The sequence below is a fragment of the Canis lupus genome, chromosome 28 (assembly GCF_011100685.1).
Source record: "Canis lupus familiaris isolate Mischka breed German Shepherd chromosome 28, alternate assembly UU_Cfam_GSD_1.0, whole genome shotgun sequence".
In the NCBI taxonomy this organism is placed as follows: domain Eukaryota; kingdom Metazoa; phylum Chordata; class Mammalia; order Carnivora; family Canidae; genus Canis; species Canis lupus.
Window position 1 is genome coordinate 9,963,178 of NC_049249.1, and position 27,300 is coordinate 9,990,477.

Consider the following 27,300-nt stretch of genomic DNA (forward strand, 5'->3'; position numbering starts at 1 on the left):
GGAGAGGACAGGGGCCCAGTGGGAGCAATGCCCAGCATGGTGCAGCCAGACAGTGTGACCAGGAGCCTGGACTGGCTGGTCCACACACTTGCACTGGGTGCCAGCTGTGTGCCAGGTCCTAGGTCAGGTGTTGTGGAGATAGTGAACAAAACAGGCCTGTCCTATCCGGGGTAGGTGACTGAGGACAGAGGAGACAATGAGAAAAAAGGACAAAAACCTGGAGCATAACTCTGTGTTCACAGTAAGCTTTGTAATTTCTGTAAGTAACTGGAGTTGCCTGGGGAGAGAACTGTGAATATATGGGATAGACAAAAGCATGATTTAAAACAATTTTTCAAGCCTCAAACCAAATAAAGGTGACCTTGGAGGTGGCGGGCAGGGAGCCCTTTGCAAAAATAGGAAAATCCTCAGGGAAAGCCTCTTACACAGCCCACATCAGTAGGGAGCCCTCCGGATCTGGTCCCAGGCCACCTCCCCACCTCCTCAGCAGAGCTCCAGCAGCTGGGGACGCCCCCGGCCGCTGCGAACCAGTGGCGGGGGCAGCTGGACTGCACACCTGCCCAGGTGTGTCACGCTCTGCAGCTCACGCTTCGCCCCGCGGCCCCCGCGCCCCCCTCACCCCGGAGCCGCAGAAGCGGCCGAGCCTGGGCGCTGTGCTGTCGTAGCCGTCGTACGCCTCCATGTAGTCATAGCCGCAGTCCGCCTCCTCCTCCACCTCGAAGATGCGGAATATCAGCTCCACGCCGTAGCCGTCCTCCGCCACGATCACCCAGGCACAGCGGGCCTGGCTCGGGTAGTTGTTGTCGCCAAACTGGGCGTGCGAGTACAGCTCTTTGGTCTGCACCTCGGCCTTCAGCCGGCCCCCGCACTCTGGAGCGGAGAGAGCGCCGCCGTGTCCCGGGCCGCGCAGACCCGTGCGCCGCCCCCGCCCCCCAGCCCCGGCGCCCGCCCCGGCCCCGGCCCCCGCCCCCAGCCCGGCCCCCAGCCCGGCCCCCAGCCCCGGCCTCCCGCCTGCACGCGCTCCTGCCGGCCAGCTTCCGCCGCGAGCCCCGCGCGCCCGCAGGAGAGTCTGGCAGGTTGCATCATCCCATTTTACAGAGGAGTCAACAGAGGCCGGTAGGTCTGAGTTTCAGGGCTTGCCAGCCAAGGTTCTGTGTTCCTGGATTGGGTCGCGCAAGGCCTCTGGGGGGTACCTGAGCAGGCTAGGGGGGAAGCTGGCGGGCTGGATCTTTGCCACTTAATTCCCTGGAAGCGCTGGAAGCACCAGAGACGGGCTCGCGCGAGCCCTTCGCACTCACTGTAATTTGGGACTGTTGCCAGCAGAGGGCACCAAAAGCCCATCAGAGCTGCGGGTAGACTCGCAAACCTCGAAACCAGGTTACAGACCCGCTCGCTCCTACCTCTGACAATGTTGACTTTGAGGCTCCTGGGGGTGTCGCAAGTGAGCCGAGCCTCATACTTGGGGCTTGGATACTGGAGCGCTGACTTCTGAGTTTGGGACTAAGACTGTAATTCCGGTTGGCCTGAGTCCCACACTATCTTGTCTAGGCCACTAGAGACCACATTATAGAAATAGATAAAGGAGAGTGATCAGAGATAAGAAAGTGCCAAAAATCCCGAGGGATTTCCACCACTGCCTGTCCTCAGTGTGTTCCACGCCCCTCAGGGGCTGAGCTCCCCAAGCTGTGGCTTCTGTGTTGTCCACTAACACTCTCAGGCCCAGCTGGCCCCAGTCCTGCCCCACTGCCAGCTTTTTACCCCCATGTGCTCTTGCTTAGAATTTCTTCCGGGTCTGAGCTGTCTTTGGGGAATTTCAAGTCCCTGAGACTTGACGTGGGTGGTAATGAAATGGGTACAGGGCAGGGCAGGATGCTTTCTATTCACCTTGCCAGATCCCCTCTCCATTCTTCCCCACCTGCTTTGGGGCCCCGGGAGGCTGACCTCTAGCTGCACATGGGCAAGACCCCTGGCCCCCTGCCTTCTGGGTTGGGTTCAGCCATGGGAAACACCAGCAGATCCAAGAGGGAGGAGACCGGTTGGGGTAGTTAGTTCCAAGCTCCCTCCCTGCCTGGTCACCGCAGGTTGTGTTGCTGGTCGCAGCTCTAATGGTGGGCAGGAGGCCTCCTCGCTCTGGCATCCAGGCCTGAGGGTAGCACTTGCTGCAGTTCCTAGTCCAGGCCTGCCCCGTATGGTGTCCCCACACCCTGTCTGCTCCTTTGTAAACTGTCACTTTTGAAATTCTCCTCAAATAAAGACTCTATCTGAGTGTACCTTCATTTCCTGCTGGGACCCTGACCAACTTTGTCTGTAGCGACAAGAGGGAGAGTCACTGGTCAATGGCTTGTAACCTTCCTTAGGGGAAGCTAGAACTTCTCCAGGAGCTTGAGAGGGTCCTGCAGGCACTGAGGTGTCTTCTAGGTTTGGGAGCTAAACCACCTAAGGGTGCTGGATGCCATTCTGTTTTATGTGATTCCTATTTTTTGGCTCTGAACATAAACCGGGTGGGGTAGGGGGTCTGTTAAAGGGATCAGAAAAGCTCACAGGCTCCCATGATCATGATCTCAGACTCCGAGTGGGCCGCGGAAAGCCACTGCTTTGCCAAAGGGCCACAACCTAACACCATGATCAGAGAGGCAGAGTTGCTTCCGTGAGTAATATTTTAATGGCTAAAGAGCAGGGCCAATTTTCTTACTGATATTCTCCTATTAACAAAGTGGTGTGTTAGTTATAAGCCTATACATTTTCCTCCAAAGGACCAAATAAAGCTATTTACATTTTAAGTGGAGGAAAAATAACAGGTCATAGGAACATTGTCCATTTTCCAAACTGGCCCATAGGGGGCGACAAGGGCTGCTCAACACTCCTCAGCTCCCAGACTTACAGATTTCACGGACCAGCCAGATGACAAATAAGTTTGGGAAAGAGGATGGGAGGGAGGGCGGGCAGGAGGAAAGAAACGTGGTACCCACAAAAGGGGCCGCCCACTTTAAATGCTGTCGATTAAAATGTTGACATTAAAAGAAAACAACCGTTCCCCCTATGGTTGCTCACGTTTCATTTGTAAAGAGATGTCTGATCGCACACCTCCCACCCCCCAGTGTCAGCAGGACAGGCAGTTCTTTTCCTGCCTCCACGCCCGTCTATCTCTAGCCCACGTGGGCGTCAGCGGGCTGCTGGGCATCCCCGCTCCGTACCTGTGCTGTGCACCGCCTGGAAGCCTTTCCTCTGTACAGAGGCATCTGAATAAAACCTGAGAAACAGGCTGCTGCCTGAAGCCACCACGGGGTCTGGTTTCTTGCTGCCACAGAAACGGCCAAGGATGGGGGCCAGGCTGTCGGGCCCGTCGTACAGCTCCAGGTGGTCGTAGGCACATTCTTGGTGCTGCTCGATCTCAAACTCATTAAATGTCTGGAGAGTGAAGAGCAGAAAGTGAGGCAGGGGCTTGGTGCTCAGCCAGGGTGAGGGCCGCCTCTCTGGGGGCTGGGAGAGGACGGGGTGTGTGGGACACTCTCCTTTGGTTCCCAAACAGCCCTCCAAGGTAGTGACATGAGCAACTGCTGCCAAGAGCACTTCACAGGTTAGTGAGATGGCCGGCTTCCGAGAGCACAGATGCTTGTTGTCATCCTTGCTCCTTCTGTCACATCACAAAGCTCCTTCTCACTTAATGATGACAGCAGCAGTGGCCAAGTACTCACCCTGGGCCAGGAGCTGTTTTGTGCGCTTTACCAATATAACCTCATATACTCCTCCCACCTCTGTGCTATGTCTACCACTATAATCTTTACAGATGAGGAAAATGAGGCACAGAGCAGTCAGGTGACTTGACCAAGGTTCGCCCACTGGTAAAGCTGGGCCATGATCAGGATGTCTGGCTGCAGAGCCCCTGCCCTCAACCTCTGCGCTATCCCATGCCGGCCCTGAGTACAAATGATAGGATGAGGCTGTGTGAAGCTCATGCTGCTCCTCGTCTACATCCTCATAGTGGCTGACATTTGAAGAGTGTTTTTTCCATGCAGGGTCCTGTGCCAAATGTTCATGGACATTCTCTCACTTAATTCTGATGATGCTGTGAGAGAAGAGGTAGTATGATGCCCAATGTGCAGAAGGGGAAACTGAGTCTTAGGGAAGTGTCTTGCCCAAGCTGAATCCTCCAAGCTAGAGGAGGCTGGAGCTGGCTTGATCCCCAGCCAACCTGACTCCAGCCCACACTCCTAACCATCATCAGGAGATACTGCCCACCTCCTCCCTGCCCCCTGAAGACTATACCCCAAAGCTGGCCAGGGGAGCCCCTCAATTCCAGGCCATGCACCCCCAAGTTTCACGATCCCAAACGTAGGGCTTCTTAGGGACAGGGCAGCTGGGTGATGAATGGCCTGCCCACAGTTGCCAGGGAGATGGGACAAGGTGAGAAGGGACAGTGTTAAATGAAGGCTTGGACCAAATGACAGTGCAGGAAGAGAGGACATGACTGGAGAGCGAGGGGAGGCTAAATTCAAAAGAGCGTTCCTGGAGAGACAGGGCAAGGATCGAGGTGGAGAGGGGTCATTGGCAGTGCGGGCTTCCACAGGAATGACAAGCAGTAGAAACGGGCAAAGCTCTTCATACCTTATAGAAGGGGAGCTGGGTTTGGGGGCGGTATAGAGGTAGTGGGCAAGAGCCGGAGAGGAGACACCAGCAGCCTTAGGGTGGGTGATGCACCGGGAGGGACACCCATAGGACATCCTGTTGCTGTATTCCCCATACAGTATTTCCAAGAATACAGCTTCTTGGGAAGTGTTCAACTCACATTTTTCTGGTAGCAAAAAGATAAAGCATGATCAAGACGTCCACTATGCGCGTCCCAAGGAAGTTTTTTTAAAAACTAGCACGCACATATATGAACAGCCTCAAATTTATATGAGATCTGGTCTAACTCTGGCCACTGTGACCAGTTGCTTTAGTTCCTTGGCACTGTAAAGAAGGGGAAAATCTCAGGCAACTACTAAAATCTTGAGGCCCTGGGACAGAAGAGGGGCTTCCAGTTGTGCAGGCTGCGGGTTCCCACCCCCCGGGGCCGCCATTCCCCGGAGGGCCCCGGAGATGTATGCTGGCATTGCGGACCTTCTCCAGCAGAGGACAGGGCTGGGGGGTGGGGTGCAGGGAGTGCCTTTCCCTAACACCCTCTAGCTCACCCTCACCCAGATTCAGGGCTGTTCTGACACCCAGGAAAGCCGCCACAGCGTTTCCCACATGGGCAGCCATGCATGTGAGGTGCCCCCTGTGAGCACCCTGTGGTCATGGGCTCTGCCTTCGCCACCCCTCGCTGCCCAGGGCCTGGCACACACACACCAGCACCTGCACTCTGTCCTGGGCACCCATTCACCCACCTGTCCTCATCACTCTCACCCGCCAGTAAAAGCCCTGGCAAGTCCCCAGGCCATCGTCTGCTTATCATCATGTTCTCCTTTGTTCTCTTACATTCTCCCTGCATTTTTGGCCTCTACTTCAGAGGAACATCCATATGCTTCCTGGAGAGCTTACAAATCTCCAGAGTTAGAACGACCCATTTAAAAAAACGTCTGTCTGGAGTATACCTTCTCCAGCTGGCAAAGAGGGTTTGTTTTACACTCTAGGATCTGGGAGCCTCTGGGGGCTGAGATACCAGACTTGTACCAGAGACTCAGTTCTCCTCTGAAATAACTGAGCACAGTGTGTACACCTACAATCATATGCCTGGGAGACTTGAACTTTTTAATTAAGAGAGAATTAGCATAAGCAATCTATTGTTAATTTTTAAAAGATGAATAATAAGAGTCCATTTGAGAAGTTTGGGCAAGGAAAAAGATACATATTTTTTCTGATGCATGTATATATACTATTGCATATGCAAAGGAAATTTCTGGTAGGATTTATCAAAAAAGTTCAGAAAGGTCATTTCTGAAGTGGGCATGGAAGATCTAGAAGGTTTGACTTCCACATTCCAGCCCTCTGTACTGGTTGTTTTTTCTTTTTTCTTTTAACCTTGAATATGTATTGTTTTGTCAAAAATTACAACTGTAAACAATTGAATGTCAAACAGCTCTATGGATCTGTGCAGTGAATGCCACCTCTTACCGGGACCACTGTGACAAATGCCTTTTAGAGAGCTTTTCTCACCACCACCCTGTGACGAGGGCTTTGTGTGTGTCCTCTGAATTCTGCACAGCGGCCCCACGACGGAGGCTTCATTAACATCCCCATTTTCCAGACAATGAAACTGAGTTCTGGAAATGTTGAATAACTTTCTCAAGGTTCAGAGCTGGGAAGTGACAAAGCAGAGACTCAAACCCATGTCTGTCTGAAACCAAAGTCCATGTTGTCCATGAACTAGGAAAAGGACTCACGAGTTTCACCCTGTGGCCCGCGGTTGAAGAAATGTTCCAGGTGCACTCCCTCCGACTGGGGTATTTGTCAGGCCAGTTGGGACTCGCCAGGGTCCCCTCTGCACTGCTGATCTTGTGTGCACAGCCGGCTGGCGGAGGAGGGGGGACACATGCAGAGAGAAGTCATTGGCTTGTGGGCAGCACCGGAGGCCCTCTGGGTGAGTCTCTCTCTTTCTCATATTTATTTGTCATGTGGTCATTATCAAATTTGGGGCAGTGGGGAGTCTGAGTCAAGTGTCTCCTGGCTAGAGATACACTGATTTATTTGGTTTTGCTGCCTTCCTGGTGGTGGCTCAGGGGCTCCTCATTCTCCCCATTGCTATTCACATCATGCTTATCATTGGAAAGATGGTAGTTAGTGGTTGAGACCACAGGCACTGGAGTCAAATGGACTCCGGTCCTGCTGCCTGCCATCCGTGCGACTATGGGCACTTATCTAAGCCTTGGTGTCTTTATTTGTAAAAGGGGTGCCAACTTCCTAGGGGGACATGTGGATTAAATGAGATAATACATGTAAAAGGTTTAGCAAGTGCCAATAAAGGTCTTCATCACTATGCCTTTCATCTCTATTTCTTTAAGAATTTCAATGCAGTTTCATTTGGAGGCTACAGATGTCGCCCTGGTTATGGTGCTATTCACAAAAAGGGGTCCCACGACTTGCTCAGTGTGTAGCATTTTGGTCGACAGGTAGAATGTGTGCTGGGCACTATGCTAAGCATTTTGAATGCATTCTCTCATCTGATCCTTCTCACTTTCCAAATGAAAAAATAACTAGAGAGGGTGAGTGACTCACTAGTAAGGGGCGGGGCCAGGACTTGAACTCAGGCCTGCCTTTGGTGTAAATGATTAGGAAACAGAGGGAGCTGAAGGTATACACTGCATCACCCCCACTCCCATTGCCAATGCTGCCTGTGGCTGCAGTTCAAGGGGAAGGGAGGCAGTTGAGAGCGGGTCAGGGGAAGCAGGAGAGGGTAGTGGCTGCTGCTGGGGTTCCTGCTCATTGCTGCCTCCACTCTGCAGCCACACAGAGGACAAATGCCAATAGGTTGCAGGGCCTCAGCATCTGGGACATTTGTTACCACAGCTCAGCCCTACACCCTGGGGGAGCCCATAGGAAGGCAGCCACTATTCAGCTGGGGTTAGACCTTAGTGGGGTTAAATCCCTCCCGGCCTCCCCCACACCATAGGAATCAAGGCTTGTTCAGGCCCAGGCCCACCCTGCAGGAGTCTGACAAAGACTTCCAAGTTCTTCCAACCTGCTTCCCAACCAACCCACAACCGCCTGTGTCTGTATCAAAGGGCTGGGCTTGGAGGGTGGTCTGCACCCTGCTTCTGAGGCTGTCTTACTCACCCTGTAACATTCCAGGTAGGCCTGATCAGACTCTGCGCACCCCAGTCAAATCTGCTAATTTTGCGATGTTTATCCCAGAGAGAGGGCATGGGGTCTTCACACCTTCCCTCCCCCTGAGTTCCTCTGCAGGGCCCTGTGCTGAGGTCAAGGCCTAGAGCCTGTGTGCTTGTCAGAGATGCTCAAGCTCCCTTCACAGGGCAAGGTGAGAACAGAGAGAGGCTCCTTCAGAATGACTGGACATTCAAAGGCACCTGGCCCTGAACTTCCAGTAGTAAATAGAGCAGGGAACAATCTTTTTCAAATTCTATTTTACTATTAGACCTGCATATGATAATATCATGACACAGATGGTTGATATTTATTGGTATGTCAAGTGTTTAATAGATAGATTGTCTGAAATACTTTCTAGGCATGCTTTAATTTACTTCTCATACACCTTTAAGAAGGGGGTATGTTTTGTCCCTTTTAAACAGAAGAAACAGAAGCTCAGAGGGGTTAAGTAACTTGCCCAAGGTCACACAGCTGGTAAGTAGCAGAGTCAGGATTTAAACCTCAGTAGTCTGATTCTGGAGCCTGGGGGTGTAACTGTGTTGCAGTAGTAATTCCAGGAGGATACCTGAGGGCCCCTACAAGCTGCCCAAATAAGGGAGCTGCCCTGTGGAAAACCTTTGGGCAGGAGGGCAGAAGGAGGGAAGGCATACCAGAAGGGCCCCTGGCTGTCACTGTTACACATGTGCACACTCTGGAGGCCAGGTTAGCCTGGCCTCCCAGCCGCAGTCTAGCCTCACCTTCCTTACAGTCGTGCCCATTGTCATGGAGCCGGTACCCAGTTCTGCACCGGCACAGATAGCTGCCAGATGTGTTGACGCACTCGTGCTGGCACCTGCCATTGTCCTCAGCGCACTCGTCCTTGTCTGGGGAGATCAACAAGCTGTCATGGGAAATGCCACCTACAGAATTCCCTCACACCTCAGAACACCACACAGAAGTAGCCTCCACCAGGAAGCCTCCCTGAGTGCCCTGATTTGGGGGGTCCCCTTCCTAGGGTGGATGGGGCGGCATCTGTTGGATGGCACCTGGTCCTGAGGTATACAGAATTCCCCATGCTCCTAAAACACTTTAGTAAGCATATATGTCCTTTACCCTTGCTTCCTGCCAAAACAAGATAGGCTTATGTTGTCCATAAAAGATAGGCTAATATTAATAATAATAGTAACCTTAATAAAAGTAACTGCCGGGGTGCTGGGATGACTCAGTTGCGTGTGTGCCTTCAGCTGGGGTCATGATCTCAGGGTCCTGGGATAGAGCCCTCCATCGGGTTCCCTTCTCAGTGAGGGTCTGCTTTTCCCTCTCCCTTCCCCTCCCCCTGCTCATGCTCTCTCTCTCTCAAATAAATAAATAAATAAAATCTTAAAAAAGAAAAGTAACCTCCATGTATTGAATATTTATGTGATAGGCACTTCCCAAAGCACTTTCTATATAGCATTTAAGTTTCTTTTCGTACCACCTTAAGAGCCAGGTGCCTATGCCCCCATTTTACAGGTAAGGAAACTGAGGCTGAGGACACTAACATGCCCAGGGTTACTCTGTGAGCAAGCAGCTTGTGTGACCCAGAGACCTGGGCTCCTCCTCCCTGACCCCAGGCCACCTCCTGCCTGTGAAGGAGGTAAGTGTGCTGGCCACAGGCCAGACCACCGGGCACCAGCCCTGCTCCACCACCCCTAGCCGTTGTGCCTTCGGGCAGACCATGACTTTTGTGCCTCAGGTGCCTCACCTGTAAAGTGGAGCCAGCACTGGTGTACTCACCTTATAGGGTTGTTGGGAGGAGGAAATGAATTAGTACAGGGAAAGCACTTAGAGCAGCATCCGCCCAGAGGAAGTGTTGGCTTGTATTTGTTATTATGTCTGAACTCAAGTCCTCACTATTGTCATAGTGATTGTGTTAGCTCAAGCCAGTGCAGCACACAGCTCCCCCCAAGCCAACTTCTTCCTGTAATAATAGAGGACCGCCTCCCTGCGGGGGCCTGAGAGGTCAGCCGGTGTCTCCCCACCCTCGCCACACCCTGTCCTAACACACTTTGTGTTTTCGTTTCCTGAGGACAACAAAGAATCGTTAAAGGATAAAGAGATGAAGCCCATCTGATACTTAAGCAAGGGAACCATGAGCTAGTGAGAGGCCGGGAAGGATTCTCCCAAAGCCTTTAGAGGGAGCACAGCCCTGCCCTCGCCTTGACTGCAGATTGCCGGCCTCCACGACTGGGAGAATACATTTCTGTTGTTTCAAAGTGAGGCCACTCACTTTGTGGCCGTGTGTTATGGCAGCCCTGCAAAAATATAGCCGCCAATAAAAAAAAAAAACAAACAAAACCCAGATCTAGGCATCACCTGCAAGGCGAAGGGAGGGGCAGGGGGCAGAGAGCAGTGGGCAGGTGCCCAGAGAGTCTGCACAGCCATGTCACCCACAGCCCTTGACCTCGCCTGCAAACTCACACACCTGAGAAGAAGTGGGCTCTGAAGCCGCGTTTGGAGACCGTGTTATCTGACTTGAACTCCACACGCATGTTGTTGCTCTGGGAGGTGATGACCTCGGGCATCTCAGAGCCGCAGAACTTGCCGTGCAGCCTGGCATCGGGTGACAGGCCACTGCGCACCTCCACGAAGTCGTACTTACAGACCTGCAAGGGAGGGCCATGGGGAGCCACCCGGTACTCCCAGGGCTCCACCCCAGACTCACTGCAGGGCCCCCTGCCTAGCAGCTGCACCCTGCCACAGGGTGGGCCAGACCGGCTCAGCCAGGTCCAGCGGGAGGGCCCTCTTAACTCTTACTGGGATCCCTCTGGTCCACAGTGTCAACGTGAAGCACTCGTGGCTAGCACTCTGGCTGGAGGGCTCTCCCTAGGCCTTGGCTGACTTGGTCACCCCATGACCACGGCCCCATGGAGGGGGCAGGCAATTCATACTATCCTGGCCCCCAGCTGTATCTCACCCCCTCCGTTCCCCTCAGCTGAACACTAACCCTCAGACTCCTACCCCAGGGGACATACTTGTCTCAACCACCTCCCACCCCCAAGACCTGCCTTCTCTGCTCTGGGATTTATCAGTGACAAGAGGATCAAAGCATTGTGTCTGCAGAGGGTAGGCAGCTAAAACCTCTACACCAAACACTCCCCAGGTTCTGCCCTGCAAAGATTCCATGACTGTGGGAAGCTGCCTCCTGCCTACTGAGCCCCTCGCTGGTTTGCAGCCCTGAGCCACATCCCAACACAATTAGAGTGCAGAAGCATACATCATTGCCTTCCAGTTCAAACACTTCAAACTGAAGGGAGATCCGGTACTGAGCAGGGGCCACCACCTGCCAGACGCAGTTTTTGTTTGTAGGATACTCCTTCGGCCACCCAGGGCTGGTGATGGTTCCATTCAGCTTGGTAATAAAACCGCCACAGGCCACTGTGCAGGAGAAACAGAAGCAAAATTCATTTGGTTTTAGTTCCACGCGACTGCGATTTCCCCCCAAGCAGCAATAAGCCTGCTGTTGTTTAATAAAAAAAAAAAAAAAAAAAGTTTGATAATCTGAACTGATGAACCCAGCATCCTTCTAGTCTGCTTCAACTGAGGATTTGGAGGGAGGATAAGTCTTTACCACTTTTTAAGATGATAACATGCACTTATGCTTACCTGTCACTCGGTGGCATAGTTGGGGACTCCATATGACTTGGATCAAAGGAGACTTAGGAATGTTTACACCAAGCTATGCACCTTACCTGGCTTACATGAACAAGCAGATTCATGCAGGTGGGCAAGGAAAATCGAACACCAGCCCAGTAGTAATGGAATGAATGAATGAAATGAGCTATTAGTTGAGTCACATGGAAGTGCTCATACTTTTTCTTTGCTTTTAGTTTTTATCTGAATAATCATTTGAATTTTTCACGGCCACAAAAGAAAATTAACCATGGTTCCAGTTGAGGTGTCTGGGATGAAGTTCTTACAATCTGGGCAGCCCTCTCACATCTGTGACTTGTTGGAGTTGTTTTTCCTTCTAAGAGCCAGGGGCATCATCCACCACAGATCACATCACCTCACAGCCAGCCAACTGCCCCATTTCTTCCCCACTTCTCCTAAGATTGTCCCTTATCCCCTCTTATTCTAGCTTGGCAGGTCCAACACCAACCTTCACATGTCTTCTTATCGGCAGCCAGCTCGTAGCCCGGATCACATGCACACTTATAGCTGCCCAGAGTGTTCACACAGCGCTGCTCACACCCTCCATGATCCGGCCAGGAACACTCATCCACCTCTGTTGGAGAGGAAGGGGACTCCGGCTAAATCACCACATAGCTGCCTGGTCTCTTCCTTATCCCATTCCACATCCCAGGTTCCCTAGCAAATGTCCTCTAAGAACAAGAATGGTTCCTTGGTGACCCCATCCCAGGGAGGCTCTTGTCCATGTCTCAGACACTGGCAGCAACTATAACCAAGGGGGATGTCTTGAGAACATAAGTATAACTTGTTAGCTAGGAGCAAGGCTCCTCTGGAGGAGATCAGGCCTGGATGATTTTATTCTTTGAAGGGTTCAGTCAGGGTAAACAGTGTGATTTAAAAAAAAAAAAAAACTCAGTTTCCACACCAATGACTTAATCAGTTTTAATGCCATGGAATTGAGGTTCTCCCCAAATAGGGAACTTCTCAGGGACATTAAGCAAAAGGTAAGAGCAAGGGGACACATTTCTAGATGAAGATGTAAAAGCATTTTCTAGAGATAGAACCACAATTTATGATTTCATAGTTTATAAATAATCTGAAGAGGTGTGCCCAGGGAGATCTTCAAGGCTACAGAAAACACTGAGCTCTTAGGTTAGCCAATAATCCCAGGAGGAACTGCAGGAAGAGGTCACGGTGAGACAGAGTTAGCAGAGGACGTGGATGGGATTCAGCACTGACAAGTGTCTAGTGATATGTTTGGGACAGTTAAATAACAGTAAGTATGATGCCAGCAGAGCTGTCCCGAGGAAGAACACGGGAGTCACTGGAGAATCTGCCAGAAATGTCAGCCCACGCATCACTGGAGAAAAGAAAAACCCAGGCAATGGGCATCTCCAAGATGATCAGAAATAAAAGGAAAGACTCATCATTTTCTGTTGCCAAGCTCTGGGGCATGTATCCCTGAGAGGGGGCGCTGTGACCTAACCAAGCCAGAGAGCCAAGCGACGGAACAACAAACACTGAGGCATCTTCAAAACCAAGACAAAACCCAAAACAGCTCAATCTAGGAGGAAGAAAGGGTGGGGGTGGTATTGGTTCATAACACTATGGGAAGTAGTAATGGAGCAAACACAGAGTTGACCACAAAATCTTTGAAGCCCGCATGACACATAAAATGAGAGAAATCAGGACATCTTACAGTTGGTAATGACATGGAAAGAACCCAGTCCTGCCTTCACACAGCAATCCTTTTAATAACATTTCTTATGGAGGCTTTGCAGACCCTGCTCAAAATCACCCAGAGATGGGACTCTCGCTGCGTTTCAAAAGTATTTCTTCTCCTTTGAAATTTGAATTGTCAAAATTCTGGCCCCTTGCAACTTTCAACCCACTGGTCCTGCGGAACAAGCAAACCCTTCGACTAGGGCCAGCTCCCTCTGCGCGGCCCCTTTTCCACTCAGACAGACCCATTTCCTTTCAGCCTTCCTTGTCTCCAGTGCACAACATACTCATCTATCTGCTTGCTCTTCACTGGGTAAAGAATGGTGTGTGAATAGCCCATCATTTCACATAGTGGGCAATAAACTTAGGTAATTATGAGTGATGTGCTGTTGGGGCTCAGCCAAAACTTAAATAGGTTGGCCTGTAGGGGGAGTGAGTGTAGGAGACATGCTCTAGGCAAGGGGTTGAAGCTGTCCATGGCCTCAAATAAACGTCTTTTTAAAGATTTTATTTATTAAGTATGCTAAAATAGTAACAACCTTGCAATTACTTATTGTTTTACGATAAACAAAGTACTTTCTTCAGCATTTGCTAGAAAGTATAAAAGGGGGGTAGTATATCCTTATTAATAATAAGGAGAAATGGAAAGAATCTAGGCTTCTAGAGTGAACCAGACGACCTCAGTTGGATCCATACTGGATCTCTCCCCAACAATTTGGGTCTTTTAGCCTTTCTGAGCCTCCCTCCTGCTTTAAGATGAGAATTGCACCTGCTTTTAGGGTTTTGGAGGTTGGAAATGATGCGTGTGAAGTCCCTAGCATATAGATATCCAGTACACAATAGTTCTCACTACAGACAACTGCAAGGTTGCTTTCAAAATCCCAGTGGGTTTTTGAAAAAAAAAAAAAAATTCCCAGGGGGTAGACAGTCACAATGATGAGGGCAGTGAAAAGGATAAGGTTACCTAGGTGTACCTGAATCAGGTGAGAGCTGAGTAGTACAGGTCTGAGGAGGGGAGAGGGACAAGGCTGAAATAGAAAGAAGGACAACAGTCAAAGTTGGACCAGTGAAGGAAGAAGAGAAAGGCAGGAAGGTGGCCCAGCAGAGTCAAGAAACTGGCAGGCAGATGCACGGGGAGGGCAGAAAAGAATGATGGAAAAAAGCCCATCGAAATAGGCCAAGATAAACACGGGACCAATTGGGAGATGGCAAAGGGGAGACTCTGATGCCAGAGATGACATGGCTATGGGAAGGACACGCATTTGTCCTAGACAAGAAAAGGAAGACCATAGATGAACAAGTCTCCAGGTGCCATCTTAGCCATGGGGTGGGAGAGAGGATGGTAGATTGGATTTGGGCCTAAAGCAAAGGGAATATAGTTCCTCCAGTGACTAGAAGGTAGGCTGTTTGTTTGGCTCAGGAAAGTGGGTAAAAGATATAGTTATTTTTCTTAAAATATTTTATTTATTCATGAGAGACACAGAGAGACAGAGGCAGAGACATAGGCAGAGGGAGAATCAAGTTCCATTCAGGAAGCCCAATGTGGGACTCAATCCCAGGACCCTGGGGATCACGTCCTGAGCCAAAGGCAGACACTCAACCGCTGAGCCACCCAGGCATCCCACAGATACAGAGTTATATCTGCATTTGCTCCAGCAAGAGCAGTGGGATGTTTGGCCATTTTCAACCTTACTCCAACTTGGATGGATGGTGTGGAACTGTAGCAGAGGCTCTACTCTCAGTGTAGCCTAGGCATCCTCGGAATCACCTCCGCACTGTGATGAAGTAGCATCTGCTCCAAGCCCACAGATTCATGCTTGCTCTGGGTTATGGTGGTCAAGGCCAAGCCTCCTAGAAAAATCTGGGAGAGTGTGAGGGGTAGGAGGAAAAGCTGAACGAGGCAGGGCTCAGGTTTGCACAGCGGTAGCTCTGTCTTCTTTGCCTTCTTCAAGTCGTATTAGTAAAAGAAGGAGTCATTCTGTGTTAGATAACGAGATGGCTCGGGTAAGATGCCAGCAATTGTTTCAGAGAGAGTTAAGGAATGAGAAGTCAGGGCATATCCCTGAGCTTTTGAAGAGGTACCTGAAGGAAGCCAGTCCCCCTCATCAGCACCCCACGGTGGTCCATTGGCACTGGGACAGAGGAGCATAGGGATCAAGGTGGGAATGATATTATGTGAGAAGTGTGGCCCTGCCAACCCTCAAATGCTGCCATCTCCTGAAGTAAGCAGAGATGAGCTCTGCCTGCTGCCAGGCCAGCGGGCTCTGAGAAGGACTGCCATCTGGCACCAGGAGAGGCATGCAGAGGCCAACTGGCACCCTGGTCAGTGACATGTGCCAGCTGGGCTCTGGGCAGAGCCTCCTACCAACTGGCACCAAGGCAAGAGTTTCTTTCACTTGGTCCAACTCTTCTGCATGGACTTAGTAGTTAATCTTCCGGTTTCTTTCACTGGAGAAGTCCTGACACACGCATTGGGCACTTGTGTGTTCCCAGGACATCCTACAGATGGCTTTTCTGGAAACAGGCTGGGCAGAGGAAGCTGGCTGTGTCCAGTCTCGAGAGCTGCACTGACCAATGTGGTCGCCATCATCTTGTTTGGCTATCAAACACTTGAAATGTAGCTACTTTGAATTCAGGTGTGCGGTGAATGTAAAAAGACACTGGATTTCCAAGATTTAGTATGAAAAAACCTCCACAAAATATGTCATTAATATTGTGTATCTTTTTTTTTAATATTGTGTATCTTAATGACAAATTAAAGTGATAGTACTGCATGTGATAGTAAATGATTGTAAAATTGATATATTGGATTAAATAAGATATATTCAAATCATTCCATCTGTTTCTTTTTGGGAAAGGGAATAAGGTGGCTGCTAGACCGTTTAAAATTACATATGTGGCTCACCTTTGTGACTTGTCTCCTATTTCTGTCCGACAGCACTGCTCTAGACTGTGGTCTCGCCTCATTCTTTCTCCTGGGAATCCCAAAAAGTAAGCAGAGAAAGCAGCAGGAAGCCCAACCCACAAATGAGGAACCTGAGCCTCATTTGCTCTTTCATCTATTCATTCCCTGCCCAGTAAATACTTACTGAGCCCAGCGCGGGCCAGGCACGGGGATACAGTGGAGAACAAAGCAGGTATGATCCAGTCCCCAAAAGGAAAATTGACCTGCCTGAGAGCAGACACCTGTGAGGGATGAAGGCAGGACAAAAATCCAAACCTTGGATGCTAAATCCAAGACCCCTTTCCCCATATTTCCATGGTATCAGGAAGGGCAGAAAGGCGACACGTGTCAGAATCAAATCACAAACACTAATGAAAAATTCAAACCCCCTCTGTTGACTTGCCTGTGACTTCAGGCCTCTCTAGTGGGAAGAATGCACTGGGGACTCTGCAGAATCCAGTGTCAGAACTTCCGCCTCCTCATTTATAAAATGGGGGTCATACTAACGCCTACCACGGGCTTGTTCTGAAGATAAAGTGAGATTGCTCACGTGGTTTCTGGCACACTCCGTGGAGTCTTTTCTCTCCCCTCTAAGAGGTTCCCCGAGGTTTCCACCAGTCTTGGTTTCTCTTTTAGGATTCAGGGTCAAGCTCACTGACATAAAGGAGACATCAAGCCGGGCCTGTGCATTAAGTTAGTATAGGTGGGCCTCGGTTAACATCTTCATGGGCATCTAAAGAGATGTCTGCAAGCTGAGAACTGAAATGCCCTTGAAGTGTGAGACTGCGCACTGTGGTCCCCCACCCAGGCTGAGGGCCTCCGAGGTCCACACGTCCACGGCTGGGTCTCTGCCCATTTGCCTGCAGTTCTCTTCCACCACCTTGAGCTCTTGAGGACAATGGCTGTGCTTTCCCCAGTGTCCCCAGCCCCTAGCAATGCACCTCACACCATGGCCTGATGACTGCTGAATGGGTGCTAACTGTGGAAGAAGGAGAAGATGGTATCTTCCAAGCAGCAAACACAGATGGTTATGATGGGTACTCAGAGCAAGCCAGCTCAGTGCCTTACAAGCCAGTGTAGCATTGCAGGAGGCACTGCTTTCCCCTGCATTGACTGGCATCTCCAGTAGTGCTGCCATAAAAAACTCAGGAGGCCTGACTAGATTTGAATTTAAGATGAACACTTCTGGGGCTCCTGGGTGGCCCAGTCGGTTAAGTGTCTGACATTTGGTTTCGGCTCAGGTCATGATCTCAGGGTCATGGGATCAAGCCCCATGTTGGGCTCTGCACTCAGTGTGGAGTCTGCTTGAGATTTTCTCTCTCTGCCCCTCCCCCTGCTTGCTCACTCTCTCTCTCTCTCAAAATAAATAAATAAAAGCTTTAAAACAAGATGAACATTTATAATTTCCTAGCAAGGTATGCAATATTTGGGACATGCTTATACTAAAAGATTATCCTTCATCTTAAATTCAAATTTAACTGGGCATCCTTTTTTTTTTTTTTTTTTTTTTTTGTAAGTCTGGTAACCCTAATCTCCAGCTTTAGCTGGTCCTCTCAAAAACATGCATCACTGATTAGCAGCAGCACCAGGAATGAAGTGTGGGTGGGTCAGTACCAGTGGGTTACCAACTACCCAACACCTAATTTACAGAGCTGAGGGTGGAAGGCAGGGGAGGAGAAGGACAGAATTAGAATAAATCCTCATAATCATTGGTGACATGTGGTAAGCAAAATAAGGCCTCCTGAAGCCGTCCACGTTCTAGTCCCTGGAACCTGTAAATCTGTTACCTTACTTGGCAAAAAGGACTTTTGCAAATGCGATTAAATTAAGGATCTTGAAATAGGAGATTATCCTGGGTTATCTGAGTAGGCCCAATGTAACCACATGGGTCCTTATAACTGAAAGAGGGAGGACAGTCAGGGTCAGAAAAAGAGATGTGGCAGTGGAAGCAGAGGTGTGTGATGCAGCACAAGAAAGACTCCCCTGGCCAGTCCTGGCTTGAAGATAGAGGGGTTCTCGAGCTAAGAAATGCAGAGGTCTCCTCTAGAAGCTGGAAAACGCAAGGAAATCTGGCCTCCAGAATTGTAAGATGACAAATTTGTGTTGTTTTAAGCCATCGTGTTTGTGGTAATTTGTTACTGCAGCCACAAGAAACTGATACATGACAATAGCAAGAAGAAATTTGTACTTCATTTTTGCCAGAAATAAAAATAACCACTTCAAAAGCTCCTTCTCTAGTAAAGACGGTTCATGGGACTAAACATTATACGATGTGCCTTTGGTTACACGGTTTCATCTTCTCCTGACAGCTCTGCAATAGCCTCATATGCCATTTCCAGAAATGGACAATTTGGGGTTCAGAGAGTAACTTGCTTAAGTTACTGTAACCTGCTTAAGGCCTCTAGTGAGCATCACTGCTACTGAGTCACATGCAGTCTGGGCCAGGTGGGGCACAGACTGTGAATTTCCAGGCATTGCAACCACAAGCTGACCTGCATTTGAAATACACTTGCTACTGCCTGCCTTTTTTTGCTTGGGGAAGAATTGATGAAATATTTTCTCCAATTATTCAAAGTATTATGATTCCTGTTCTGCTTCTGTTTGTGCTTCCAGATGCCTCAAGATAAGAGAAGAATAACCACATATATTTGTGTGGCACTTTTCGGCTTATAAAGTGTCTCCACAGCCATCATTTTGGTGGGGCTTCACAACTGGTTAGGTACAATGGGCAGATTTCTTCCCCTTGTTTTGCAGAGAGAAACCAAAGTCTCATGAAGGAAAAGGGCTGCCTGCTCGGGTCATAAGGCTCGAAATGAGTTCTTCTGACACACATGCACTTATGTAGAGCCCAGGAGAAAGGGCTAAAAGGGGACAGATGGGGAGAGCAGGAATAAGAGAGGGACCAGGATGTCTGTACTGGCACAGCCTGGAGTCCTTGGAGAGGAAGGAAGCAGGGGAAAGTAGCTTCCTTCTTCCTGGATGTGAGTGGTGCCACTGACCAAGAGACCTCAGATGCGGACTGGGTAATACCATTCAGTGGCTGCTGGCAGGCTACTGGGCGCCTGACCACAATGTGCTGGGGAATATCCAGGCTTCCCTTTTACAGTGTAGTCTGAGGGGCTTCCAGGGCCCTGGGAACAGAGAAGGAACACCTGCCTCAAGTGCTGAGAAGCCCATTCTGCTGGGGCCAGGAATGCTGCCCTTTCCATGCCATTCTGGGTCTGCTTTCATCTCTGCAACATGGCAGGTCCCTGAGACAACATGGAAGTTGGCTCCCTGAGAACCCTCTCACTCTCCTCCCCACCCCCACCCACTTGAGAGGAGACTGGCAGACTGGGGACTGATGTGTCAGCAGCTGAAGACAGAGGCTGCCTTTCTGGCCCACATCAGGAAATGCAAGGCTGTGCTGTTGAAAGAGTTTGGCCTTAGGAGTCAGATGGCACTTGGATTCTTGATCTGCCTTAACTATCTGGGTGACCCTCAAGCAACCCTTCTCAACCCTAATCAAATGTGATCTGAACCCAACTTGAAGGGTTATTTTGGGAATTAAAGGACATCATGTCAGCCAAGTACCTTGCAAAGTTCCTGATACCCAGTAGGTGCTCAATTAATGAGAGTGATTACATGAATATTTATTATCAAGGCTCAATTTCCCTGAGGTTTGCTAGGTTGACCTGATAAACTTATTAAATATAGTTTCCAAGTGCAGTGGCAGGACTTTCTGCCATGGAGCAGCCCAGGCCGCACCTGTTCCTGAGTCAGTGGTGAACTCCGTTAGAGGCAGCTCTAAAATGGGTCACTGCCTTCTCCCAACAGGGAGCCTTGTTGGATGCTAAGCTTCCATATGGGTTTTGTGATTCTTAAGCCAGGGGGGCAATACCTCTTCCTGTGACTAAAAATGCAAACAAACTGCTAATTCATACCCTTGAAAAAATTGGCTGCAAAGCCCGCTTTATTGATAGAGCCATCGGACACAAACTTCATCCACATTCTGTTGGAGCTCGATTTCACATCTTCTGGCTTCTCGTAGCCACAGAAATGGCCAATCAGGGCACTCTCTTCTGTGGGGCCATCGCGGATTTCCAGGTAGTCGTATGCACAGCTGTCGTGCCTTTCAATCTAAATAAAGAAACAGAGGCAGCATGGAAGATGATGGTTGGTCTGGTATTAAAGGTATTTCTACATAAGAAGGGAACCTACTACATAACACTCTCAAAAATCTAACCAAGAGGCCAAAGGATCCAAGTGTGTCCTGGGCTCTCTAAGCTATCCTCTATTTGAGAAAGCCCAGACTAAGCTGTGCAGACTAAGAAATGACACATAGGGCAGGACGGTTCTACACAACTTCCTGGGATCCCATTCTAGACTTTCACGTCCCCTGGGTAGCCGTCAGAAAGGAGGTGGATGCCATTTCAAAGCCTGCAAAGATTTGGATGCCAAATGTCTGGGTACAATGCACCGTGAGCTTGAGATGGTCTCTTAGGTTCCTCTTTTCAACCAAAAAAAAAAAAAAAAAAAATGGAAGCCCATCTTTATACAGCAGAGATTGTCTAGCAGAAGTTGACATGTACTTCATCCTCAGGAAGAAAAACTGAGCAGTACTTACCTCAAAAGCTTGGAAGGTAAGCCCCACATGAAACCCTTCTGAAACCGTAATCCTCCAAACACATTCCTTGGAAGGTCTGTAGTCATCCGGGTAGTTAGGAGACTGAATTTGACCAGCATCTTTGTTAATGTCTCCCCCACATGTAGCTTTAGAAAGAGAGCCAGGAGAGGAGGAATGAGGTCCCTGGTCAGATCTTAGGAAGGAAATTAGTGGCCACACTTATACCACTAGGTGGCTCCATGTGGCAAGATTTTCATTTCTATCCAACCAAGACTGCCTCTAGAAAGGCACAATTTCATTTGTTTGCAACTCTGGATTTTCTTCATATAAAGAAAATAACCACGGTTCTCCACCTTGCTGTGCATCACGATCACCTGGGGAATATTTCGAGCTGTAGAAGCAGGGGTCACATCCCTAGAAGTTCTGATGCTAGTGGGTCTGGGGGAGCTCCATGTAGCAATAATGTCTAAGTTCCCCAAGTGATTCTAACATAGAGGGCTGGTACAGAGGGCCAGACACATGCATTTGTGCATACACACACGCGCGCGTTATTTCTTTTATAAAAACAAAATCTTGGCCTCTCCAAAATTACAATTTATCCAATATGTGGAACGAATTTTGGCAGAAATGCCCTGGTGGCAGCTGTCCAGAGCCCAGACCTATTTGTTTCCTCAACTCAACCACCATGGTGGCCTCAGAGGCCCTTTCAAGAAATGTAGTTGTAAATACCCTGATATTGTCCAAAGTCTTTTTGTCATAAATGAAACAAACAGAGGCTCAGAGAGGTTAGGTCCTTTGCTCGGGCTCACACAGCTATTCAGAGGCTGCTTTCATGTCCTCAGGGTTCTATACCCCAGACAGTCTCCCCAGCTGCAGTGGAATGGAGTTCAGTGTGTGTGTGTGGGTGGGGGGGGGGACAGGTAGACGACACCTGTCCAGAAGTAAGCACAGATGGCCTCTCTGCTTCCAGAGTGGGGAGGAAGGGGACAGGATTGAGGAGGGGACTCCTCAGCCCAGCCCCTGTGGTGGCTGCTCCAACCTTCACAGCTCCAGCAGCTGCCACACCTGCCTGGGTGCAAGGGAGACAGTGGGCGGCATGCGAAGGCCAGAGGCACATCAAGTGCTACCCAGGGGGCTTATCTCGTCGTGAACAAACCTTCGTACACTGCGAAGAAACCCTTGCCCAAGAGGCTGCTGCTGCTCCGGAACTCCACCCAGAGCCGGCTGTCTGTGGACGTGAGGGGCTCCGGGACTTTATCGCCACAAAACCTACCTGGGAAGTGGAAAAGATTGGTCAGGTTGCCAACAGACAGCAAGAAGAAACTCATTAGAGACAGAGGGAGCAGTGTTTCTTCAATGTGGCTCAAGGTGAGCAGTAATCTTAGCTGTGGCCATTCGGCCTGTAGCTCAGACAGGAATAAAAGATGGAAGGAGGCAGTCATACAGCCCGTGTGTCTCCTCCAGGCTGACTTCAAGAGGATTCCAGACTCCAATCAATCAAAGTACCCAGAGTATAGCTCAGGCACCAGTGAGCTCTGCCAAATGAGTCTGGTACAGGTGCTGAAGGTGTGGTGAGCAACGGTCTGAGGCAGTGACAGATGTTTCCTCCCTCGGTATTTCCTACTACATATATGCCCTTCTTTTAGGGGTGGCATGCCTTGGGGAAGACATTCTGCTTTCCTTGCCTCAGACAAGGGATGTCAGACAACATAGACAAAAAAAAAAAAAAAATCACACCTTCTTGGCTTATGAATTTCACAAGCTTTTGTCACAGTTACAAAGATTTGGAAGAACTCTCAATGAGTAAGAGCACATTTTTCCATTTCCACCCTTGGAGTCTTAGAAAGATTCCTAGGACAGACAAATGAGGGAATGAGGGAGAGAGGATTGGAGAGGGCACCATGGACCATCTAGAAGGGCCCCATAGCCTGTCCCACCCTAAGCTAATGACCTTGATGGAAAAGGATTATGGAGACCCCCAGCGGGTTTAAGGATCTAGTAGAAAGACACAAAAGCAAAAATAAACAATTGGGGTTTTATCAAGATAAAAAGCTTCTGCACAGCAAATGAAACAGTCAACAAAATTAAAACAGAACCATTCCATAATGGGAGAAGATATTTGCAAATGACATATCAGATAAAAAGTTATTATCCGAAATCTATAAAGAACTTATCAAACTCAACACCCAAAAACAAAAAATTCAGTCAAGAAATGAGCGGAAGACATGAACAGACATTTCTCCAAAGAAGATATACACATGGCCAACAGACACATGAAAAAAAAAAAAGCTCAACATCACTCATCATCAGGGAAATAGAAATCAAAGCCACAACGAGATACCACCTCACAGTGGTCAGAATGGCTAAAATGAACAATTCAGGAAACAACAGATGTTGATAGGGATGTGGAGAAAGGGGAACTGTCTTACACTGCTGGTGGGAATGCAAACTAGTGCAGCCACTCTGGAAAACAGCGTGGAGGCTCCTTAGAAAGTTCGAAATAGAACTGCCCTACAACCCAGCAATGTACTACTATTTATCCAAGGGATACAAAAATAGTGCTCTGAAGGGGCACCCACACCCCAGTGTTTATAGTGGCAATGTCCACAATAGCCAAATATGGAAACAGCCCAGATGTCCATCAACTGATGAATAGATACACAATGGAATATTACTCAACCATCAAAAATAATGAAATTTTATCTTTGCAACAATGTGGATGGAACTGGAGTGTATTATGCTAAGTGAAATAAGTCAGTCAGAGAAAGACAATACCATGATTTTGAGTACTCATATGTGGAATTTAAGAAACAAAACAGATGAACATAGAGGAAGGGAAGGAAAAATAAAATAAGATTAAAAACAAAGAGGGAGGCAAACCATAAGAGACTCTTAACTATATATAGAGAACAAACTGAAGGTTTCTGGAGGGGAGGTGGGTGGGGGGATGGGCTAACTGGGTGATGGGCATTAAGGAGGGCACATGATGTAACGAGCACTGTTATATGCAACTGATGAATCACTAGATTCTACTCCTGAAACTAATAACACACTATAGATTAACTAAATTACATTTAAATAATTTCTTTAAAAATAATAAAAATACGAAAGGATCTGGGACAAGGACAGAACTGTGCCCCCAATCCCGAGGCAGAGCCTGCAGGGGCAATAAGACTCTAGATCCCCATGTCCCACCTGGGGTCAGAATAGGAATATAGAGATGGTTCATCCAGACATTAGTCCAGGAGACAGGCATGTAGAGTTCTTCAGGCAAAGGGGAATGGAGGTGACTTTTCCATAGTCCAGAGGATGTGGGGAGCCATAGGACATCACCCACTGAATGTCTTCTAGGGAGATGTGGACTTTGGCACCAATCTGAATTAGACTAGAATTGAGACAAGAAGGAAGCACAGCAGCCTCTTATGATTCTTCGCTCAGAGGACTGGAAACCAGAATTGAGGTCATCCAGTAATGCCAGCTGGCATGGCAATATGGATGCCTCACTGGCCACCATGCCTTGGCACCAAGTATATCCCTTATCAGCACTCCCATCTTGGGGAGAAGAAAACCCAAATTGACTGAAGTTAACTTCCCACTACCTGATGAGGTGGGACATGAGCTGAGTTGTGCTGAACAGTTCACAACACAGGCTAGTGAAGGACTGGAAGACTATTTGGACTGGAAGTCATGGTTCTCTCAAGCACTGATTGTGTGACACACTCAAAAACCCATTTAATATTGGGGACATGGGAAGTGACTGTCAACGAGTTTGGGCTTTCTTTTGGGGTGATGAAGATGCTCTAAAATTAATTATGGTGATGGTTAGTCACACAATTCCATGAGCATACTAAAAATCATTGACTTGTACACCTTAAATGGTGAGTTGTATTATATGTGAATTATATCTTAATTTTTTTTCTTGATACTTTTTCATGTCTATTCAATAGGTATTTAACAACTTTATTTTTATTTTTTTTTTATTTATGATAGGTACACAGTGAGAGAGAGAGGCAGAGACATAGGCAGAGGGAGAAGCAGGCTCCATGCACCGGGAGCCCGACGTGGGATTCGATCCCGGGTCTCCAGGATCACGCCCTGGGCCAAAGGCAGGTGCTAAACCGCTGTGCCACCCAGGGATCCCTATTCAATAGGTATTTAGTGGGCACTCCCTATTGCCAATACCCATGTTGAGCACTGGATCAATCACTTGAAGTTATAATTCTGCTTTGCCCTCTGAGAAATAGGGGAATGAGGTTCAGGAAGGAATAAAGGCCATCATGGACATTTCCTGATGGCCAACTGTGGATACATTCTTTGGGGAGACCTGGGGTAGAAGCTGCTAACCTCCTGCTTCCTTCTGATTCTGGCCACCTGCAGCTCTTTGGATTTGGTGAGCTTAATATTAAGTGAGATGAGCTGAAACTTCTGCCAAGAATTTGGGAAGGAAAAATCCATCAGAAGCCCATAAATTTTCAGTAATGGTTACTCTGGCATGGCCAATTAGTGTCAATTAATTCTTGGAAAACAACACATAAGTATTGCTTACCAGTGAGGAGACAGGGCTGCTGAACAGCAGTTCAACAACATGGGATCACAAAAGGAATTCTTTCTTAGCCAAACCAAGTTTCAAGTCCAAATTTCTCCTTTGAAAACCCCAGCTGTCACAGCCACTGGAGACTGTTTCCAAAAAGGAGAGAGACTTCCCATGCCTGCCCTGCTGTCTAAAAACCCAACAGGATGAGATGAACCACCCACCACTGGGCCACAGGACAACCCGGTCTGCTCACTACTTTAGAGGAGGGAGGAATTAGTGCCTTGGCAAAGCCAGACTTGGTAGGATAAATTACAAATTATTTCTAAAGAACTTCTATCCCCCCAAATCACCTTGAAATTCTTAACAAAAACTGTCTACGCGGTCCCGACTGTTTTCTCAACACTCTCTTCTCCACCATAATGGTTCTAACGAAAGCCCTTTGTTATTGAGCATGACACTGTCCCAAGCACCTTACATGGATTATCTAACTGCATCCTGCTACCCCTTGAATTAGGTATTATTATGAATCTAGTTTATGAGAAAACTGAGGATTTGAAGAATTTGAGTTGAGTTACACTTACTTTGAGTTACACTCAATGTTGCAAGTGAAACAGGATTTGAACTTTGGCAGCCTGAGATCTTGACCTTCATCATCAACTTTGCCTTCTACTTAGTCACCACAGTCACAGAAGCAATTTCTCTGTTCAAGGGGCGACTCTGAACACGGTTCACTTTTGGATGAATAGATGTGAAATCTGCTCTCTGGGAATGTACACATCGTTCCCAGTTTGGACACGGACACTTAGAAACAAAGATCAAAGCCTCCAGCCATACAGCAAGCTTGTGGCAATGCCAGGCTTGGCTGTGTGACTCCTGTTATCATTTCTGCTCACTTGGGAGGTGCCCCTGCCCCGGGAGCCCCAGTAGTGGGGCCACACGACACTGACTGGCTGGCCTGGCCTCTCTGAACTTCCCTCCCCACTTCGTGGGAAGGGGGGAGAGGGGCTTTTGTGTGCACTGCGGTGGTACAGAATGCTCAAAGACAGTTCTACATACAAAAGTGCATTGTTAGAGCAAGTCCTCCAGCAGAAATGAGGGAGGAGAATCCAATGAACAGGACAGTACTTAAGACTACTGGTAAATGCTCTCTGTAGCCCCTTCCTCCCCACTTCAGGTGCAATCTCATGAAGTGAGCCCTGAAACTGAAAAGCCAATTTGATACCTTTTACCAGCTGTGAAACATCCTCATTCTACTTACATTTCTCTTTAATCACGTTGTGAAAAAAGGTGTCCCAAGCAGTCCCCTTCCAAGAAAACTAACAGGCTGGGCAGAAACTGGACCAGAGAAAAGGTGGCAAATTCCTAAACTGAATCATGTTCCTGGCTTTGGAGGAGGAGTTTAATAAGGATATCAAGAAGAGGAAATGCAGATGAGGACACTACAAGTGGGCTTCATGGGGAGTCATAAAGGGTTCATTCATAAAAAGTTATGCATCCATTATGCCTGGATTTTCACACACTGCCCTGGGAAAATATGCAATGCACAGTTTTTCAGAGCAAGATGCATACTTTCACAATCCGCCCTAATCCGCTCTCCCTCCTGCCAAAGGGGCATTGACCTGCCTCCTCCCAGCAGATTTCATGGCACTGACCCCTCCCAGGGACCAGCTCAGCCCACACAATACACTTGTTCCAAACACAAAAGTGCACTAACAACTGCATTTGGAAACATCAGAGCAGGCCAAATAGTTGGCAAAGGAGGATTCCCGCAAATGAAGAATGATGGTTACAGGCACTGGGCCATGCCTTGGCTGTGGTACACTCAACACACACACACACACACACACACACACACTGCAAAAGTGTGTAAAATATGAGCCAAAAATCCCACCCCAAACAAAACCGAACAAAACAAACTCTCACCGACAACAACAAATGGCAAAGGCCCCATCTCATCAATGAAAGCGTAGCCAGAGACATCAGGATAATGCAGTGAGAAAATTCTTGTTTCAAGTTCAAGAACAGGGAATTGCTGGAAAT

General features: G+C 48.7%; 1 protein-coding gene across 1 annotated transcript in view; it reads right to left on the bottom strand.

The window, feature by feature from the left end:
• Nucleotides 1-27,300, bottom strand: part of TLL2 (tolloid like 2) — a 120,105-nt gene that overhangs the window by 2,139 nt on the left and 90,666 nt on the right. The window contains exons 11-20 of the mRNA XM_038578385.1: nucleotides 21,883-21,999; nucleotides 20,727-20,872; nucleotides 20,044-20,239; nucleotides 11,924-12,049; nucleotides 11,039-11,199; nucleotides 10,247-10,427; nucleotides 8,541-8,666; nucleotides 6,363-6,490; nucleotides 3,195-3,408; nucleotides 620-870 (exon numbers count right to left, since the gene is read on the bottom strand). Coding sequence (XP_038434313.1) covers nucleotides 620-870; nucleotides 3,195-3,408; nucleotides 6,363-6,490; nucleotides 8,541-8,666; nucleotides 10,247-10,427; nucleotides 11,039-11,199; nucleotides 11,924-12,049; nucleotides 20,044-20,239; nucleotides 20,727-20,872; nucleotides 21,883-21,999 — 1,646 coding nt within the window. The remainder of the gene's footprint in view (nucleotides 1-619; nucleotides 871-3,194; nucleotides 3,409-6,362; nucleotides 6,491-8,540; nucleotides 8,667-10,246; nucleotides 10,428-11,038; nucleotides 11,200-11,923; nucleotides 12,050-20,043; nucleotides 20,240-20,726; nucleotides 20,873-21,882; nucleotides 22,000-27,300) is intronic.